This window comes from Suillus bovinus, assembly GCF_016758785.1.
Source record: "Suillus bovinus strain UH-Sbo-P2 chromosome Unknown EDB93scaffold_4, whole genome shotgun sequence".
Lineage (NCBI taxonomy): Eukaryota > Fungi > Basidiomycota > Agaricomycetes > Boletales > Suillaceae > Suillus > Suillus bovinus.
Genome location: NW_024542060.1, coordinates 678,002 through 696,685, shown reverse-complemented (window position 1 = coordinate 696,685; position 18,684 = coordinate 678,002). Strand labels below are relative to the sequence as shown.

The 18,684-nt window shown below is 46.7% G+C and overlaps 3 protein-coding genes across 3 annotated transcripts; all 3 read right to left on the bottom strand.

Annotated features, from left to right (window-relative positions):
• Positions 1–10,119: 10,119 nt before the first annotated feature.
• Positions 10,120–10,822, bottom strand: EDB93DRAFT_1076419 (uncharacterized protein; the record flags this gene model as incomplete). Its single annotated transcript, XM_041445233.1, has 2 exons — positions 10,120–10,461; positions 10,514–10,822. 2 exons carry the CDS (start codon positions 10,820–10,822, stop codon positions 10,120–10,122), a joined length of 651 nt encoding a protein of 216 aa, XP_041312450.1.
• Positions 10,823–13,125: 2,303 nt separating this feature from the next.
• Positions 13,126–13,459, bottom strand: EDB93DRAFT_1119936 (uncharacterized protein; the record flags this gene model as incomplete). Its single annotated transcript, XM_041448474.1, has 2 exons — positions 13,286–13,459; positions 13,126–13,242 (listed from the first exon to the last, which is right to left on the bottom strand). Coding segments are annotated over exons 1-2 (277 nt in total), but the record flags the coding sequence as incomplete, so codon positions are not given.
• Positions 13,460–15,671: 2,212 nt separating this feature from the next.
• On the bottom strand, positions 15,672–18,485 carry EDB93DRAFT_1076704 (uncharacterized protein; the record flags this gene model as incomplete). The annotated part of the gene is made up of 7 exons (XM_041445263.1): positions 15,672–15,731; positions 15,780–16,168; positions 16,218–16,512; positions 16,577–16,789; positions 17,107–17,225; positions 17,291–18,055; positions 18,131–18,485. Coding segments are annotated over 7 exons (2,196 nt in total), but the record flags the coding sequence as incomplete, so codon positions are not given.
• Positions 18,486–18,684: the final 199 nt, after the last annotated feature.

Genomic DNA, 18,684 nt, shown 5'->3' with positions numbered 1-18,684 from the left:
GATCCATCTTTCTTTCCAACAAAGAAGAAGCCGCTTGACTGGGGAGATTTCAATGGCGAGATGAATTCCTTTTTTACATGTTCATCAATAAATGCCTTGACCGCGATTCTTTCCTTTTTAGATAGGGGGTAGAGTTTGGATGACTTTGGAATGTACCCTGGCTTGGTTTCAATCCTGTGGTCAATACCCGGTCGGTGGGGCGGCATGGAATTAAGACCATCTTTGGCAAATAAATCGGCGAAGTCGTGAAGGTAAGAGGGGACCAGTTCTTTGAACGTCTTCTTTTTCTTCTCGATCTCACCTTCCATGGCTAATTCCTGGGACTTGTTGCTAGTCTTCAGGTATTCTGGAAGTGATGGGGGTTTTGCCATTTTCTTGGTTTCAAAGGCCGATGTACTGTCGCGAGTGAGGGGGGTGTCCAAATCCAAATTCTCTATCAGGCGTACTGCGGTGGCGTCCTGGGAGTATTCAATGAGGAATTCGTCGTCGGTGAGGGGAAAAGAGGCCAAACCTTCGACCTTCGGTGCGAAGTTATCTTTTACCCATGTGTCATGCTTCTGATCCATGTTCGGGATCTCAAATCCCTCATCTTCTTTGTCTGGATCAGGGTTCAGCTGTGGGACAGGTTCATCTTCATCGTGGATTTCCATGATGGAGGCACGGAATTCTTCTTTCTTCTTCTGAACAACGGGTTCAGGAGATGGCGCCTTCTTGGAGGTCGCGGGTTCTGTGATAGGCACCTTCTTGGGGTGCAGGATGTTCTTGGGGGCCTTCCTTGGGTAAGGCTTCGGTTTCTTGAAGAGCGGCTTGAAGCCAGCAATCTTCCTTTCTTGATCTAGCCATTCTTCTACTTCCCGGGATCAGGGTGTTTCGTCCAGGGTAAGATGGCTTTCTGCCCAATTGATGGTTGGGTTCATGGCTTGCAGCCAGGGGAATCCAAGGAGGATGTGGTCCTTGGTTTGGAGTCGGGTCACGTTGAATTTTCCATACATGACTCTTTTGTCGATCTTGATTCCGAGTTCGACATATTCTCGGATCTTCCCGTCCTTGCAATCACTGCCGTTGGCTGTGACCATAGCGAAGGGTTTCAATAATTTCTTGGTGCGAATGTAGTGTTTGTCAATGAATTCGTGACTGATGAATGATCCGGCGGCGCCGGAATCGATGACAACAGTGGTTTCAACTGGTTGCACACATTTAGTTGGGATGAGAGTGGCAGGGACACGTAACTCTTCTTTATTGCCAACACGATGTACAGTATGAACTGGGATGGGAGGGACTGGCATCGATACAGACCTCCACTCTAAAAAATCCGCTTTCTTAGTCATCCTATGGGTATCCATAGGTTCATCATCTGATTCTTCTTTATGCTTGGTCTCTCTGACCGGTTTCCTTTCTCTAGGGTGATATTCCCTGTCATTGGCTCTGTGGCCAGTCTGGTGGCATATGAAGCATTTGCCGGCTTTCATATGTTCGGACCTTTCTTTGTCTGAGAGGCGGTCAACCTCCATGGTGTCTCTGTCTCCTCATGGTTTGTACCTTTCTGGTCCAAACCGGTTCTTCTTCTTCTGGTTCTGGTTCTGATTCTTGGGCCTTAGCGCCAAGATCTGCTGATAGGTGTTATCCATTTCTCTTGCGGATTAGATCATGCCTTCGAGGGGCTGGAGCCAGGCCGAAGGCAGCCGTCTTTCGTGGCTTTGGCCTGGCCTGAAAATCCTGTGGGCTGGAGCCACCCAAAGCCAGGCCAAATCCGTGGCTTTCAAGCCAAGCCGGGCCAGAACATCACTAAGATTCTGATTCACCACCCTTTCATTTCTGTATGATATCGTTTTGAAGAAATGTAGTGGTATGGCGTCCCAGTCAATGTAGTTGTGGATCATTGTATACCGGGTTTGATTGTAGAAACTTGATTACAGGTTATAAGGCTGTTGTTGAGTCCAATAAGGGAATTGCATGGCTTGAGGCAATAGGACTGTTCTTAGGATCTGACGTGAGTTCATAGTGGGGAAATCAACCAATGTTCAAAGTGAGTCTACAAGGCCGTATTTTATCTACAAAAGAGTAAGGGTCCTTAATTATTACAAATGTGAAGGTTCAGTGAGATGGAGAATGGTGGTGCTGAGCCTGACAGGGTAGGAGTAACAGAAATGAGTGAGAGTATGTTAGTTTTTGAATGAATGTAGTAATAGGGAGCTCGCCATGCACAGGAATGACGAGAACTGTTGGGTATTTGACTGCTTTTGGGGCGAAGGAATAAAAATAAGAGAGAATGACAAGAGATAGTTTGGTGATAAGTTCAGGGTATAGTTATGAACGAGAGTGAAAGACCAAGCTTGTCGTAGAGCATAATGAGAAAGTGAAGGTAAGGAAAAAGAATGTGTCCACGTGACTCGGATGCAAAGCGTGATGCTTCTTCGCATCAGTGAGTCATGTGGCTGACAGGACATGTGTCCGTATGTCTCATTGTGAAGCTATAGTTGGGGTGTAAAGGATATGAATCCTTACATCCCCTCCTTGCTTTGAATATTGACCACCCTCGGTCGATCTCCCAACAATGTAACTAAAATGTGCGTGATAAGATAGAATAATTTGAGCGAAACGAGAGAGGAAGAGAAGAGGCGCTAGAGATGGCCATTGGGTGATGTCGCCGTTACAAGCTTTCACGAGAGAGTCGTGTATAGTGCGATGCGACCGTTCGACTATTCCATTGGCTCTCGAATTGTAGGCAGAGATGCGAATGTGCCGGATACTGTATTTTTCTGCTAACCACTCCAAAGCTGCGACGAAGGGTGTTCCGTTATCAGTGACTATTTCCTCAACTCCTCCCCATCTGCACAAGACTTCTTCGAACAAGAAGGCACCCAAAGTGCGGCCGTTTTCCTTTCTCAACATCCTCCATTCTGGCCATCCAGATATGGAACAGTGTGCCTGTACAATGTAGGAAAAGCCTTGTGCCGTAGGCATGTGCATAGTGTCAGTGTAGGCTTTGCGGAAGAGTGGGGTGGGAATAGCGACAGTGGGGGGAATAACAACTTTTTCGACTGATTGAAGCTGGCATTGATGGCAAGTTTGGATGTACCAAGCGACGTCCTTGTCGAGCGAAGGCCACCAAAATCTGTCCATGATGGTGTGTCGTGTGGCATAGATGCCTTTATGACCGAGCTTATCGTGGGTATCGATCAGAATGTGAGCGTGGTTCGAACTGAACAGAACGAGCTGATGGTGTCCAGTAGACTGCTTGTGCCAGAGATAGTCTCCTTTGGCGAAAAAACTATGGGCCCGTTTGATGAGGTGAGTGTGATCAGCAGTCGATATTGTCGAAGGGAATGAGAGCGATTGGAGGTAGGAAAGGATGATGAGGAGATCATTGTCATGCTGACATGTAGTGTCATCTGTGGGAAGGTCAAATTCAGCACTGCCTCATAGCGCTGTGAGATTGAAAACAAGTCAGCTGTTGTCCTTCGTTCCTCCAAAAATTTCTTTTAAGTCTCCTTCCGCCCAAATAGCACATCCCAGAACCTCATCTAACCAATCCTCTATCTCCTCAGATGTCTCCTGCAGTCCGTCGTCATCTTCTGGTGTTGGTCATTGTCGAGAAAGACTGTCAGGCCCAAGGTGTTTGGTTCCTGGTATGTGGCGTAGTTTGAAATTAAAAAGAGAGATTCCAGCTAACCAGCGGTTCATGGCTGCATTCGGCTGAATGTCAGGATTACTAATCATCCCCTTGATGTACTTGGTGTCTACTTTGACGGTGAACATTTTGAGACCAATAAGCCATACTTTGGCTGCATGAAGGGCCCAAAAAAGGCCATAGAGCTCGATTTTTGCTTGGGAGTAACAAGCTTCACGTTCATTCCAAGTAATGGACCCATATCACAATGGGTAACATTTTCCGTTAGTGATCTGCGATAAGATCCAACCGCAGGCTATGTAGGATGAGTCGACAGATAGGATGACTTCATCCTGTGAAGAGTAGTTGATCGGGCGGATAGCGGAAGAGGTAGAGACAGCGTGCTTGACTGTTTCCATGGCTTCTTGGGTGACAGAGTCCCAAATGAAAGGTACATTAGCACGAGTGAGATTAGTGAGTGGACGGGTGATGTGGGCATAGTCTTTAATCCAATTGCGGACGGTACCTGCAGTTCCGAGGAAGCCTCGTACTTCAGCTTTCGTCGTGCAGGGAGGCCAGTGCGTGATTTTTGAGACCTTCGTCTCGTTGGGAATATGTCCATCATATGTGCAACGCTGTCCAACTACAATAACTTCGGGAATGCAAAGAAATAACTTCTTTGCAGATACTGTGGCTCCTGCGTGTCGAAGATGATGCAGAACCCTGTTGACGTCCACACAGTGTTCCCAAACGAATCGTCTGATACTGGAGTTCTCAGAAATGAACTCATAAGACCCATTAGGTGACTCATGACGTGTACAGGGTCCAAGGACGCCAACGTCGTCCTGGAAATTTGGTGCTAGCTCGATCTCGTCTTGTAAGATAAAGGCAATGTCGTTCTGAAATACCGCTGGTGAGTCAGTCCAGCCTTGAGGAAGGACGGTGAGTTGATAGGTGCCAAGGGGGGTTTGAAATGTCATGATGTCGCATGATTCCTCTGCTAAGGCTCGATGATCAAACCCTACAAACAAATCCATCGTTGAGTAAATTGAACGGCCAGCGCATTGTTCAGCAAAGAGCTCAATGTATGGCATCGTTGCAGTGTCCTTAACCGTGATGGAGTTTAGCTGCTGGAGGTCATGGACGATTCTGACTGCCCGCTCTTCTTTGCAACGCAAAACCAACGAGACTGATAGGATGAGTTGGATGGCTCATAGACACCGGAGGCTATTTTTGACTTGATGAGTGTGATTACTTCCTTCTTAATACCTGGTGGAATGGGGGCTGACGGTGTACCCATGGTACGTGCTCGATGGTAGGAATGACGATGGGAGGGAAGTAATTGTCCCGGAAGCGTCCCTTCTCCATCTCGTCCCAGGCGAGCACAAACTCGTTGTTCATTAGAACGTGAGCGGCAAGCTTTCGTTCTTCGGGGAGAAGGAATTCATTCTTGAAGACTCCGAGCTCGTCCATTCGTTCTTGGGTGAGGCAGGTGCCGGGTATGAATGCAGGGGGTGTGGGGGAAAGGAGTGGCAAGGATGCGAGAGGGTCTTCTGGAAAACAACAGATAATGCACACGTGTGCTGGCATGGTCGTTGCCACAGGCTTCACCTTATTTGCGACCTTCTTATAGGTGAAGGTGCAATGGACTGGGTCAATGTCGAAGTGGGATTGGAGGAGGAACTCGGTGAAGGATGAGAAGACAAGACGGGAAGTAGGGATAGGCATATTTAAACGAGTGGTAGATAGGGAATATGAGGAGGTGGTTGAAGAGGTGATGGGGGAAATAGCATGATATCTATTGGTAGGGCTGGTTGGTAGGATGGGATGATGGATATGCGTCGAATTTGTCGGCAGGATAGCCAGGACTCGTTCCGGGTTTGGCAGTGAATTGAGGCCTCCAAGTTTGGCGTTGATCTTCATGCCTAGATTCACACAATATTGGTCATTAGCTCTCTCGATTTTGTTCTCTTGGCCACGCTGTGTTGGGAAACCAGCGATAACGTCACCAGGTTTGGCGTTGATCTTCATGCCTAGGTTCATACAGTATTGGTCATTAGCTCTCTTGATCTTGTTCTCTCGGCCACGCTGTGTTGGAAAACTGGTGATAACGTCACCAAACAATTTGATAGTGTGGTAGATGTCTGTTGAGCTTGTCGGCGAGGATGATGGAAAGGGGGTAATATGAGAGAATATTGATGTGGTTAGTGCCAGGGATGGATGAGCCCAAGGGTGAGGTGTCGTTGCAACGATTCGGACCTTGCTGGAATCTGTGCGGTCATGTACTGTGATGTGTACTCCATTGACATCTTCAGTTTTTGACAACTGTACCAGCCGCTGCCAAGGCCATCCTAGAAGTAAGCGATAGGGTGTGTCGGGAACCACATACACATGAGCCCAAGTCTTAATTCCCTCGACATCAATTTCTAACATCTCCAGACATCCTGCTAATTCCTGTGATCCTCCATTGGCAGTTTGCATGCGCATGCGTACATCTGGATTGATTGGGGTGTTGGTCTTCTTCCATACGTCCTCCCGAATAACGACAATTTCTGATCCCTCATCCAACAATCCTAGTTCTGAGTGCGTCCCGTTTAACGTTATTTGTATTTCTTGCAGAGGTGTGGCATGCTCAACCAATATTGGAGAGGGTGCAACTAACATGTTGGTGGATAGTATAGAGGCTGGTGTGGGAACTTGATGTGTATGTGAGTATTCGACGGCTTCTTTCCTTAAGTCCGGACTAATAGACAATAGGTCTGATATTTTCAGTTGCAGGATGGGCATACTTAGGATGGTGTCGTAGATGCGTCGAGCTGCGTCAGGTGAGGCTGCCTTGGATTCATACTTGTACGCTGGCCCTTTCTTCGTGTCCGTATCATTCGTTTTTGTGGGATCTGGAGAGGCGGGTTCTGAGAGAGGTGAAGGAAGGGTAGTTCTCGGAACAGAAGTGCTGTCCACAACAGATGCAGCTCTGGACTTGGACCTGGTTATGGCCAGTACGTTTGCCTCTTCATTCTCTTCTTCTTCAACCGTTACTATGACTGCGTGATTACCAGCAACCAGTTTGCACTGGATAAAGTATGAGTCGGATATGAAGGCGGAGGAGGGGATTTCCGTGGAAGCTGGTGGAGTGGGCTCGACTCGAGTTGTTTTGATGGGAATGGAGTTAGCTCCTGTAGCAGGTGTCATGTTTGGTGTCGCCGAATACCTTGAATCGATAGCTTGCTTGAACATTTTGTTTCTGAATCGTCGTAAACGGGACCTATCCGGAAAGGCAAAGTACTGGCTGTCTCTAATAATCTGTCCTGCCCGTAAATATCCTCCTGCTACCGAACACATTCGCATGATATGAGCTCCTCCGCAGAAGAAGCAAGTGGCATTGGATGGGTAGGTAGGAGATGATGAAAATGATGGAAGGGGGAGGTATGATAGTGGTGTTTGAGTTAATACGGCATTGACAAGTTGCCGTAACTTAGGGGACACCCATCCATGAATAGCTGCAGGTGCCAAGCATGTGAGACATATATAGCACCCTGAGTATGCTGCATCGCCTATATCTAGTCCATGCATTTTACAAGCCAGGGCTTCGACCTTGTCGAAGTTGTCTTTGGGAGGGATGGGTGGTGTGAATGCGACACGCCTTGTGTGGACTTCCTTTCTAACATCTTTTCTCTCCTCTTCCTCATCTGAATCCCAGGTTTGTCGCAATGGTCGAGCCTTCTGTGTGCACCCGTCTCTCATTAGCTTGATGCGAGAGGTGATGGGTTCGTTCAAATCTGCATCAAACGTGTCATCAGAGAGCACAGACCGTCCTGCTTCGACAACCTTCTCGAAGTTAGTGGCTTCATTGCGAGTATAGTTTGCCTCGGTGTGCTGCAGTCATTGCACTATTGCGATTCGAGCTGAATGGGGAAGGCCTTGCCAAAAGTAACGATCTCGCTCGCATTCCGAGATTTTGGAATTAGCTACCAGCCACACTGCTATAGGACGGAATTGACAATAGTACTGTACTAGTTCCGTTTCGGTAGAAACATCTGATTCCGCTGTATTGAGGATGACTTGTTCGAGATCTCTAATGGTGTATCTTGCACCTTTGGCTGCTCCTGGATACTGTCCGATAATGTTTGCTTTGAAGATGCTGAAATCCCTACTCTCGTACCCCATGAGCATGACCCAGAACCTCTTGGTCTCGAGGTTGACATATCGAACTATCATTTTGCATTTGTCGGTATCGGTGAGTCTGCAGGACGAGGCTAAGTCTTCAAACAGTTCTAAAAATTCTAGTAGGTCGGACATTTCCCCACTAAAAGACGGGGCTTTGCTAGAGCCGGGTCTGGGCATTGCAGATATTCCCTTCATGTTCATCGACATGGTGGACGTGGTTTTCGACGAAAGCGGTTTTTGGATATGATGAGAAGTAGTGGGGTGTTGGACTACCGTGGGTGCTGGTTGAGCTGGTGCAGGTAGCAACTTGTTCTTAGGAACAAACTGAGGTTTCGGAATGGGGGGAATGGCTGTAGGGAGGGCAACCGTCGGGGTATTGTGGGATTGGGGAGGTATGGAAGGGTATTCTGGCATTTCGGGGTCAAAGGTTGCAGGTCTAAGAGTGAATGTGGATTGAGAAGGAAGGGGTGGAAATAGATCATTAAAATATGGTAACTGGCTTATGGTATCGTCTTCGGAGATGGAGGATTCAGATGGAGCATCAGATGTGTCTATGTTCTGGTTTGAGCTGTCGGCTCGGGTAGGGGTTCAATAAGCACCAATCTCATTAGGGGAAGGCTGAGTGGGCATTACTTCAATATAGTAATGCGGTGAAGCGGTGGTGATGGTGTTGGCGCGGGTTCTGGTTTTCTTTGTGGCAGAAGTGTTCTCCAGGAAAGCCAGCGCAGTTGGCTGTTTTGGTTGGAGACGGTTCTGCGCATTGGGATGATAATATTTAGTAATTGTGAAAGGACTTCGGAAGGGAAAAAAGAAAGAGTTCGATAAATCGAACTTGGGGTGCAAGGGGAGCTCGAAAGCAATTCCCTCGCAGTGGGCTACAAATATATAAGGCTGTTGTTGAGTCCGATAAGGGAATTGCGTGGCTCGAGGCGATAGGACTGTTCTTAGGATCTGACGTGAGTTCATAGTGGGGAAATCAACCAACGTTCAAAGTGAGTCTACAAGGCCGTATTTTATCTATGAAAGAGTAAGGGTCCTTAATTATTACAAACATGAAGGTTCAGTGAGACGGAGAATGGTGGTGCTGAGCCTGACAGAGTAGGAATAACGGAAATGAGTGAGAGTATGTTAGTTTTTGAATGAATGTAGTAATAGGGAGCTCGCCGTGCACAGGAATGATGAGAACCATTGGGTATTTGTAGGGATCTGCATGGGTGAACCCGCGAGTGTCGGCAGGTCAACCCCCACCCCCACCCCGAGAAAAACCCACACCCGCAGCAAGGGTACGGGTTGCACAGTGGGTAGTGAAAGAAGGACCCAGGGTACAACCCATCAAGGGTGTACCCGCGGGTAACAAATACTATGGGGAAAAACTACGACATGGTGTAGTAAACTACTCAACAATAATTTGATCCCACCCGTCATCGAGCTCCTGTTCATCGCCTTCGACATCAGGCAAAGAACTGATGCTGACAACGTCATCAGTCTTGACCAGGTTGAGTTTGCTCCAAAAACTGAGGCACAGCAGTGCGCACGTTGATTGTGCAGATAAGCGTGAGTGCACGTGTGAGAGTAAGAGCCGTCCTCGGCTGAATAGTCATTCAACGTCGACTGATGTGGCTGTTGATATTATTAGCTGTAGTATATGCAAGTTCAATTAAAAAAAACTCACCAGGAATAGTAAGGTAGTCCAGCGCCATCCACGATAGATGAGGGTAGGTGGTACAACATTCATGCCACCATGCGAGTGCATCAGGCACATTTTCGATGTTGGAGGTGAGATAGCGCTCGAGCTCATCACAGAGATCAGTTGATTTTGGCAGAGCGAGGGCAGGCATGTCATCAAACATGTTATTCATCTAGAATAGAATCAGTAGTCAGTAGTTACAGTTAGAAAAAAAGACGTACCTTATGCGACGTCTCTGTAGGTAAGTCTCCATGTCCAAGTCGTTGTCTTGAAGGTCGGCATCCAAGGCTGAATAAAGAGTAAATTGGTCACAGACAAGCTTTTCAGCTGTCGTAATCCAATTGTCCTCCCATTGAGCGTTCCTGAAATATATGAGCTTGTGATGCGGGTGTAGTACTATAATATGTGTGAATGTGAGCCATCAGAACAGAGACAAAAAAGAACGAACCCATGGCAATGCGATAGACTTCAGATTGATCTGTAAGTTGATAGTACCGGTTAAGTGTTACCTTTGCCAGCTGAACAGCTGAGCGGATTGAAGGATGATACTGTCTGTTGCGAGAGTATGTAGTGAGCTTTTCATCAATGAGATCCATGGCTGGAATCACGGTGGCTAGATTAGGTGTCGAGCGGGAGAAAAATAGTGTTGTGTCCTTTAGAATCTACATAGACACATAGACCAAACAATTGTTAGTCCATGTGTTGTGCGGATCTTTCTGGTGCTTACCTTGAGAACACTCCTCAGTTGTTCGGCAATTGCCCACTCCTCATCATTCAGCTCAAACTTCCGCAGACCAAGATCTCGATGTTGAGTCACAGTATCAACGGCCTCCCGATGCTCAATCGCATATTCCAACATATCGAATGTGGAGTTCCAGCGGGTTGAAACATCATGTGGCATGAGAGTAACAGGTGCCTGCAAGTCTTCAAGAATCTCACGCCATGCTGGGAGGACTATAGTCGTCGAATGTATAACTTTGTAGGCCAGTTTACGGAGCTAGAAGAGAGATTAGATTTGAAGGTGCGTGTTGGTGTCTTTTTGTTCTTACCTTCACAAGGGCTAACTTCACAGGAAGAATACTCTTTTCCAGCATGAGTCGTTCATCAGGATCAAGCTCTCCGACTTTGTCAACCCAACCGTCATCGTTATCCCTACCATTGTTATCCCCAACACCATATTCAGCTATCATCACTGCTTCCTCTGCATCAATCCCCTTGCTCAATACCTCCAGCTGCTCTGCTCTATCACCACTATTCTCAGGCTCATCCAAGGCTTTGTCGGCCTCTTTCTTCGTTACATCAAACTCGCGAATGAGCGATTTCGCTACGAGGTTTACTGTATGGAGAAAACACTGCATATGGCTTGTGGCCCCCCCAAATGCTGGTACCTCAGCTGCAAGGTTCTCAACCATGACATTATTATTGGAAGTGTTATCGCATGTTACACTCAAAATCTGGGCCGCACAATATCAATTTGTAAGTTGTCTCATCTCTTTTAAAATTTACCTTGTCTGAAATGCCAAATTCCTCAAGCATCTTTGCAAACACACTCGCCAGCTCTTCACCTGTGTGGGACTAACATAGCATTAGCTGCTGCGGCTCTAACAAGGTAAGTTTCTCACCTTAGCTACTTCAATTATATCTAATGGTAGGCTTAGTGGTATGCCCTTGTGCTCGAGGTGCACCGAGAATGCCACGAATGCTCAATGGTTTGGTGAACTCCAAGCATCCGTTGTAAAATTTATCTTTCCGTCATATTCCTGGTGAGGTTTTTCATTTGAATATTTCAAAGTGCGTGATTTGAACTAACTTGTAACATTTTAGCAACTCGTTGACGAGTCCGAGCGAACACAAGTCGAACATCACGCGAAATTGTGGATGGCGAAGGTATGTAATACTCTGGCCTTCCGGTCTTCATCAATGATTGAAATCCCCAATCCTTGACTATCTCGAACAGACGCAGGCTCTCCGAAACCCAATGCACCATCTCTGCCCTGGAAGAAGACAATTTAGGCTTAGGTGCCATCAGCAACAACATCAAGACCTCACCTTGTTTCTCCATGTGTGTGCTGACGGTGCAAGTAAGTCAATTTCCCCTTTCCTTTCCATTCGAAAGATGCCGCGATTGACCCGTTTTTTAGGATACTTCTGACAATTTTTGCTTGCACTTCATCTGCATCTTTGGCATCATCTGCAGCATTGAGTGCATCTTCCCCCCAGCAAGATTTTACATGTTTGCGCATGTTCCCCATCGATCGCACATCCTTTTTGTCCAGGAATCGTCGGATCGTCGCCTTGCATCCTTTCACACAGCACTTGAATTCATGTGCACGTTGACCACCAACTTCAGTGATGCAGGGAGTTGGGTCAAAGAATGCATAAACAGGTGATACCCATTCTTTCATGAGCCTCGCTGTTGCTAATTAGTGGTGCTATGTTTGTATAGCAGGAACATACTTCGCTCGTCCTCGGCACTTTCTGGACCTGAAGCCTCACTACCAGCCTCGTCTCCACTTTTCTCGCTCATGTCATCAATGACAATGGCATTGTTATACAATGCTTCTTCCTCTTCCTCAGTGCGAACAATGACACGGCGAATCTTACGAGGCTCTGCTGCCGTTCTCACATCAGATGGAGGTGGAGAGGCCTCGGCTACCGGTCTATCTTTGGATATATCTGCGGGAGGATTTTGTTTTGCCTTCTTCGACTTGTTGGAGACCGCACTTGCGCCATTTGCATCAATCATGCGCTTCTTTGACGGTCCGGAAGCTTCAAGTCTCTCTTCAAGTGCCGCTTTAGCCTTGTCCATGAGTTTTGTGACTCGTTTTGCAGCTGCAGTAAATATGTTTGGTTGCATGGCTGGATGTGAGGTAGCAGTCTAGGACAGGTATGCTTAGGATGACAGGACCAAAAGATTTTTTCAACAGTTGTGGCTTCTTTAAAGTTTGGTTTGGTTTGACATAGGTACTATATCTTGATTAGGTAGCAATATATTGTGTTTCGATGGTCTAACCCGTGTGCGGGTACGGGTATAGGTACGGGTGCCATAAAAGGCAACCCCCACCCATACCCCAGGTGTACCCCTACCCGTGACCCATACGGGTTACCCATACCCACGCAGTTGCCTAGGTATTTGACTGTTTTTGGGGTGAAGGAATGAAAATAAGAGAGAATGACGAGAGATAGTTTGGTGATAAGTTCAGGGTATAGTTATGAACGAGGGTGAAAGACCAAGCTCGTCGTAGAGCATAACGAGAAAGTGAAGGTAAGGAAAAAGAATGTGTCCGCGTGACTCGGATGTGAAGCGTGATGCTTCTTCGCATCAGTGAGTCACGTGGCTGACAGGACATGTGTCCGTGTGTCTCATTGTGAAGCTATAGTTGGGGCGTAAAGGATATGAATCCTTACAAGGTGGCGATATTTCAAAACTTGCAGTATTAGTACAAGCGCGTCCAGTCCAGTCAATTTACGTGTCGCATTCCTCACGTGCTAGTTACCAGTACATATGTTGTCACGTAAATTACTTAGTAATCAAAACATGGTTCGAAGCTTCACGCCCTCTTGCCACACTAGTGTGCACCACATACAGTTACACACTACCTGAGCAAAGATTAATACTTGGGCTCGAATGACGATAGGGAAAAATAAACTTGCTTTGTACATATAGTCTTCACATTACCTCCATTGCGACAGCAAGTTTGGCAGCCACACGCCGTGGCTGTTTCAACTGTCCCTTTCGATCTGCAGTAAACCGCGTAAGGCATCAAGTTGTTAAGATCTTGGAACGAAATGCATGCATATCCATCTGTGGATAACCGTACTTAGTATGCAGCCTGCACCTAGTAGGCCGCAAAAGTGCCTACGGAAGTTGTCCACACAGCTTCGACCAATGGGTGTTGTATCTGAATTAGATGCGATAGCTAATACGCCAGCCATCGCTGCGGCAGATATGACAATATTAGTGAGTGAAGTGAATTTCATGGTTCATAGTGTTTTCTGGGCTGCATAGGTTGGCTTTTATACGCGATCAGAGTCAGGTAAATGCTTTCATGTGCTCGCATCGCTGGATCTTGGGAATGAAACATCATAGTTTTCTTCAATACTTGTGAAAAGCGCTTGATTCTTTACTCATTCTAAATCAGTTTATCTATTGGGTTCTTGTGTTATTCAGGATGCGGCACCACGGCGGACGTACAGACTATGTGCAAAGCTATTGCTAGGTGTTTCTCAGAACTATTGTTGCTCATCGATTATTCAAATCCAATCATCCTAGTTCCTGCCGGGATTCCGTCGATCTAAGATTTCGATTTCTTTGTTTTTGGTCCCAGTGAATTTTGTTTGACCTGCGTGACTTATGGATAGCTTCTTGCGGTAGGCTAAATGATCCAGATTGCCACACACCAGAGCGACAAAATAATTATGAAAATCATTATTCAATGAGCCTATACTATCATGATCTATGCCGTGACTGGTACGTAGTCAATCCGGAAGATCCACTACATCTGCCACAATGGATGATTGAACAATTCAATTTCTAGAGAATGAAGCAGGGTTGCTAGAAGACAATGACAAAGCTGCGCTAGCTGCAGCTGTCCTTGTTGGCATTGAGCTAGATATATGATATCTTTGCCGTCTGCAGATGGGAGCCTTTCGAGTCCATAGAGGGATACCTCGTGGTAGGTCCCATTTTCCAGCCACAACGATCGAGCATGAATTACGACAATGGGGCTTGACGTCGACTTCCCTCAATCGGTTTGGATACATAGATTATACCCTATATAGATCCGTTTTACGTTATGGATCTTGTAAACCCTTGGGAGACAGTATGAGTCGGTCATACAAATCAAAAGCCTAAGTACATGACAGTGTGCTCGGGCAAGCAGCATTGCGAGGTAAATGCAACGGTACCTTTTGGACGTCGACGAGCACCAATTCACCAACTGGAACGTTCTGAGCACAGCTTGCATGCGTCTCAACGACTGAAGGCTCATCTGCTGTTGCCATTCGGATATAATGATCTTTTTATCAGCGAATGATAGCAAGACCAGAAAAGGACCATCCTGGTCGTTGCGACCAACATTACCTTCACAATATTACGACGCTGCTTGGTTTGGATCGCGTCTTTGTCACTCGCCGCAATGGCTCCATCACGGCTCAAACGCTCCGAAGGATTCAAAATGGATCAGGCATAATTTGATGCGCAAAATGTTTCTAGGGCCTCTTTAAAGGCAGTATCACAATGAGATTATTGACACACTTACTGTTGCCTGCATGCACTTGTAGCATGTCACTTAAGTAATCTTCTCCACCAATCATCTGAACGCAAATAGAATGTGCACGTATGATAGAGAAGTGACGGGCAATAAACACCAAACCGGATATTGATCATAAACTGCTCGTCGAACTAGAGAGACATAAAAAACCCGAAGAACTTACGCAAAATGCAGGAAGACTCGACAGACGACCGTCACATCAGGGAGCTCCTAATCCGACACCACCAGCGAGATAGGGTTCAGGGAATTAGGGATCCCGCTCTGGTTGACCGGCTAATTAGCACGACCCACAGTGAGGGCCTAATTGATGAGTGTAAATGACAGCAAATTCACTCAAATTCACCCATAGCTCTTTGACGCTGATTTGCGCTAATTTGCAGGTAAATTTGGTCTAATTGACCGTAATATACAATGAAGCTGCTTATCTCCATTCCGCCCACTCATCATCCATCGGTGTCGAGGACGAAGTCATGGCCATCACCTTTGGCATCGACGGACCTCCACGAGCAGCTGTTGGCTGTACAGGGTGGTCTGACAGAATATCGAGGAGGTACGTGGATGATATGTCAATGTCTTTACCCACATTGAACTCCGTGCTTTTCATGCCAGCTAAACCCACATAGTCCGTGCTATCACGCCAATCCCTGTCTTCATCATCCGAGTCTGAACATCTACCTTGATGTTCGTTGGTCAAGCTCGAAATGATGTCCGCGGTCACGATAGGTGGTCGAGTGGGTGGCGGGACAACAGGTGGTGTCTCAGGTTTACCATGGATGGTTGCATACATATCTCGCCATTTGACGGAAGGAGCGACTGTCGGTTCTTTGCTCATGTCAGCTTGCCAGCGGTGCCAATGATGAATCTGTATATGTTCTTTTAATGTCGAGATGTCTTGTCTGCTCCGAGTGGGGCTGTTAAGCCATGTGATTGTTGAAACTGTCCTCTCGTCGGCCATCGACACTGGGACGACGGAGTATAACTTGATTGCAAGGGCCTGGACATAAGAGTGAGTCAAATAAAAAAAATATTGAATGAATGTTACCCCAAGAACTTGTGCATTTTCGTCCTTTTGAACAGCTAACCACCAGTCTCGAACATTCTCGTGCTTGCGAATCTTACAATTGAAAGGATCCGCTCCTTTGTGATACTCCTTGAGCTCAACCTTCAATGCCTGCAGAGCCTCTCGTGGAGTCAATCCAGTGAAGCGGGGATTTCTCTCTTTCATAAGTTTTGCGGCGGCTTGGTCTGACCTTACCACATCATAAACATCACCATACTCGTGCTTGAGCATGAGCTGAAGGCTCGTGCCAACTCTCTTCATGATTGAATCTTCGGGGGATACAATACTATATGTCCCATTTGCTTTCGTCATATGGATGGGAGGCAGGTCAAGAGGATTGATATTCTTGTAGATCTGTGCAGTTCGGTGTTCTTCAGAGCGTCAGTGTTGTGACGGCACTGCAACGAGTTGTCCACCTACCTGGGTGCAAGAAAAATGCCGTGATATATGGATCATTTGGTGCGTCGTTGATCATCTGATTGAACCGCGCATTTGTAATTGTGCGAATGGCCAATTTGGTCTCTTCCCGCAGTCGAATTGTATTGCCTCGAAGGAGTTGTTCCATTTGTGCGACAATGGCAAGCCAGTACAGATAGACGTCTGCGCATGTTGTATGCGCAGATTCCAGACACTGAATTGCCTTCGTGTATGGTCCTGTAATTGCTACGAGCTTGGCTAGGGCAACTTGAAACATTAGCGAATCTGTGGTGTTCGCCTCGAATAAATGATTTCGTCCCTGCGCAGATGTTTGTGAGTTGTTACTTGGATCAAAATGGTACATAGTGTCTTACCTTCACGTCGATCCCCAGACTCGGATTGCTAACTATGGCTTGCATTGCAGGCAAACAGCGTTGCAGTGAGGCTGCAGACCAATGAATGTTCGCGAATCGAGTTTTGCTGATTTTCTCTAGACCCCAGCCAATTTTAAGAACACCGCGATGATAGTTGAAGTGCTCCATTGCGTAGCCTGACTTGTCCATGAAAGCCAAAATCTTTCTAAGATGGTCAGAGACCTGCAGGTAGGGTCCGAGTCATTAGCCTGAATCTTGATGAGTACAAGTATCACTCACCTCTTCAAATTCGGGCAGCTGACATATTTGCTTGGAGCACAGTGATAGTAAATGACATGCGTCCTGGAGGTTCAAGATATAAGGCCGCTTTGCCGACAAATCTCTGCGGCAGTTTTTCGTGTTTCCAGTGTCATCTGATGATGAGCCGGAGAAGTTATAGGGCCCGATTTCGGCAATGACCTATCGCAACATCAACGTGAGCTTTACATTTGTGCGAGCGGGGTACAAATTGGACTTACACCCTCCAACAACTCTCCAATATATTGGGCTGTATGACTGAGCATTGAGGCATCGTCGAGCTCAAGTAGAAGGGTTCGCCTGTCCGCAGTGGTGACATGAACAGTGTAGAATCGTCGAGCTCAAGCAGAAGGGTTCGCCTGTCCGCAGTGGTGACGTGAACAGTGTAGAATGATTTGGGCTTACGGATTTTTCCACCATCAAATGTAACGGTGAGATCACGTTGTGTTTTCAGATAGTCGAACATCATTTTTGTTATTCTTGCAGATTTGTTTGGAATTAGTGTATCAGCAAGAGTCGTTGCAGAGGTAGACTTGTAGTTGGCATTCAGGATGCTACAAAAAGCCTTGAACTCATCCGAATCAATGACGTGTGGTGGGATTCCCGTACACGTCACAAATAGCATGAGTGCTTGGTCACCTTTCTCCTTTAGTGCTTTATGACCTTCGGTAACGTACTTCTTGTTGAATGACGCAACCTGTTTTGAACTTGAAACGACCTGCAGCTCCATCCTTGGTTTCTTCATCAGCCGGTCTTCCACGTCCAATAGCATGACGTCATTCGAATCCAAGTTTGACTTTGACCCTGCTTCTAGGACCACACCTTTTCCCTTCCCTTGTACAGCTTTGGAAGCCATGTAATCCCTAGCTTCTTTGCGCCACTCCCTCGCCATACTCGGACATTCATTGGCAGCATGCTTCATGATTTGTTGCCGAGCTCTTGGCCATGACCAGGTGATGTTACAGCCACGGCTGGCAAAAACCTTGCGAAGCAGTGGATGCATCTTTGCACCACCTTTTCGACTGTCCTCGTCTTCGCCAGCACTGATATACCGGTCATCATCGAAGGTTGACAATATATGGCTATCGAGCTTCTGAACCTTGTGCTTTCGTTTCCCGGGTATCTGAGTATGATTGACTTTGATTGGCTTTTGTTTTGTAGAACTCGAGTCTGAGACAAGGACTGGCAACTTTATAGTTTGCCATCAGTAAGTCTATTTTATTGGACGGAAAAATAAGATTTAACTCGCAGCTTTTCCTGCGGCAAGAATGAGGCCTCTTGCAGCTTCGAGAGTGTCGTCAACCCATTTCTCCAGGATAACATCACCCGGAAATTTCTTTGTCCATGTTTCAAAAACGTGGACTATGGCCTCCATCTCTGGGCCTCGTTCAACGAGTTTCAGGCCATCAACTCGACTGCCCAACCTGACTTCTAGCTCTCGATTGACGGCAGCAGCCTCACCAATGTCCACAGCCCATTCAGCATCTGGGCTGAAGTTCGAGAATTTATACTTCGACTCCTTGGGAATAGGTATGTCTGCTGGCAATGCTGCAAGACAGAGTCGTAGTTCAGCTAGTTGATCCTTGAGATGTTGTTGCATTTAGCTTTGCGATGGGGAGGACAATATTTACAATATTTCTGCAACTCGAACTTCACAATTCTTCGGATTCTCGGTGATCGTCCAAATCGGCAACCAAATCAACTTATATATTTTGACTATGATGAGCCAGCGTGTTCAGAAATTAAGCTTTTTGCACTGGTCCAGCCGAAACCAGCCGAACTGAACCAGGACCCAAATT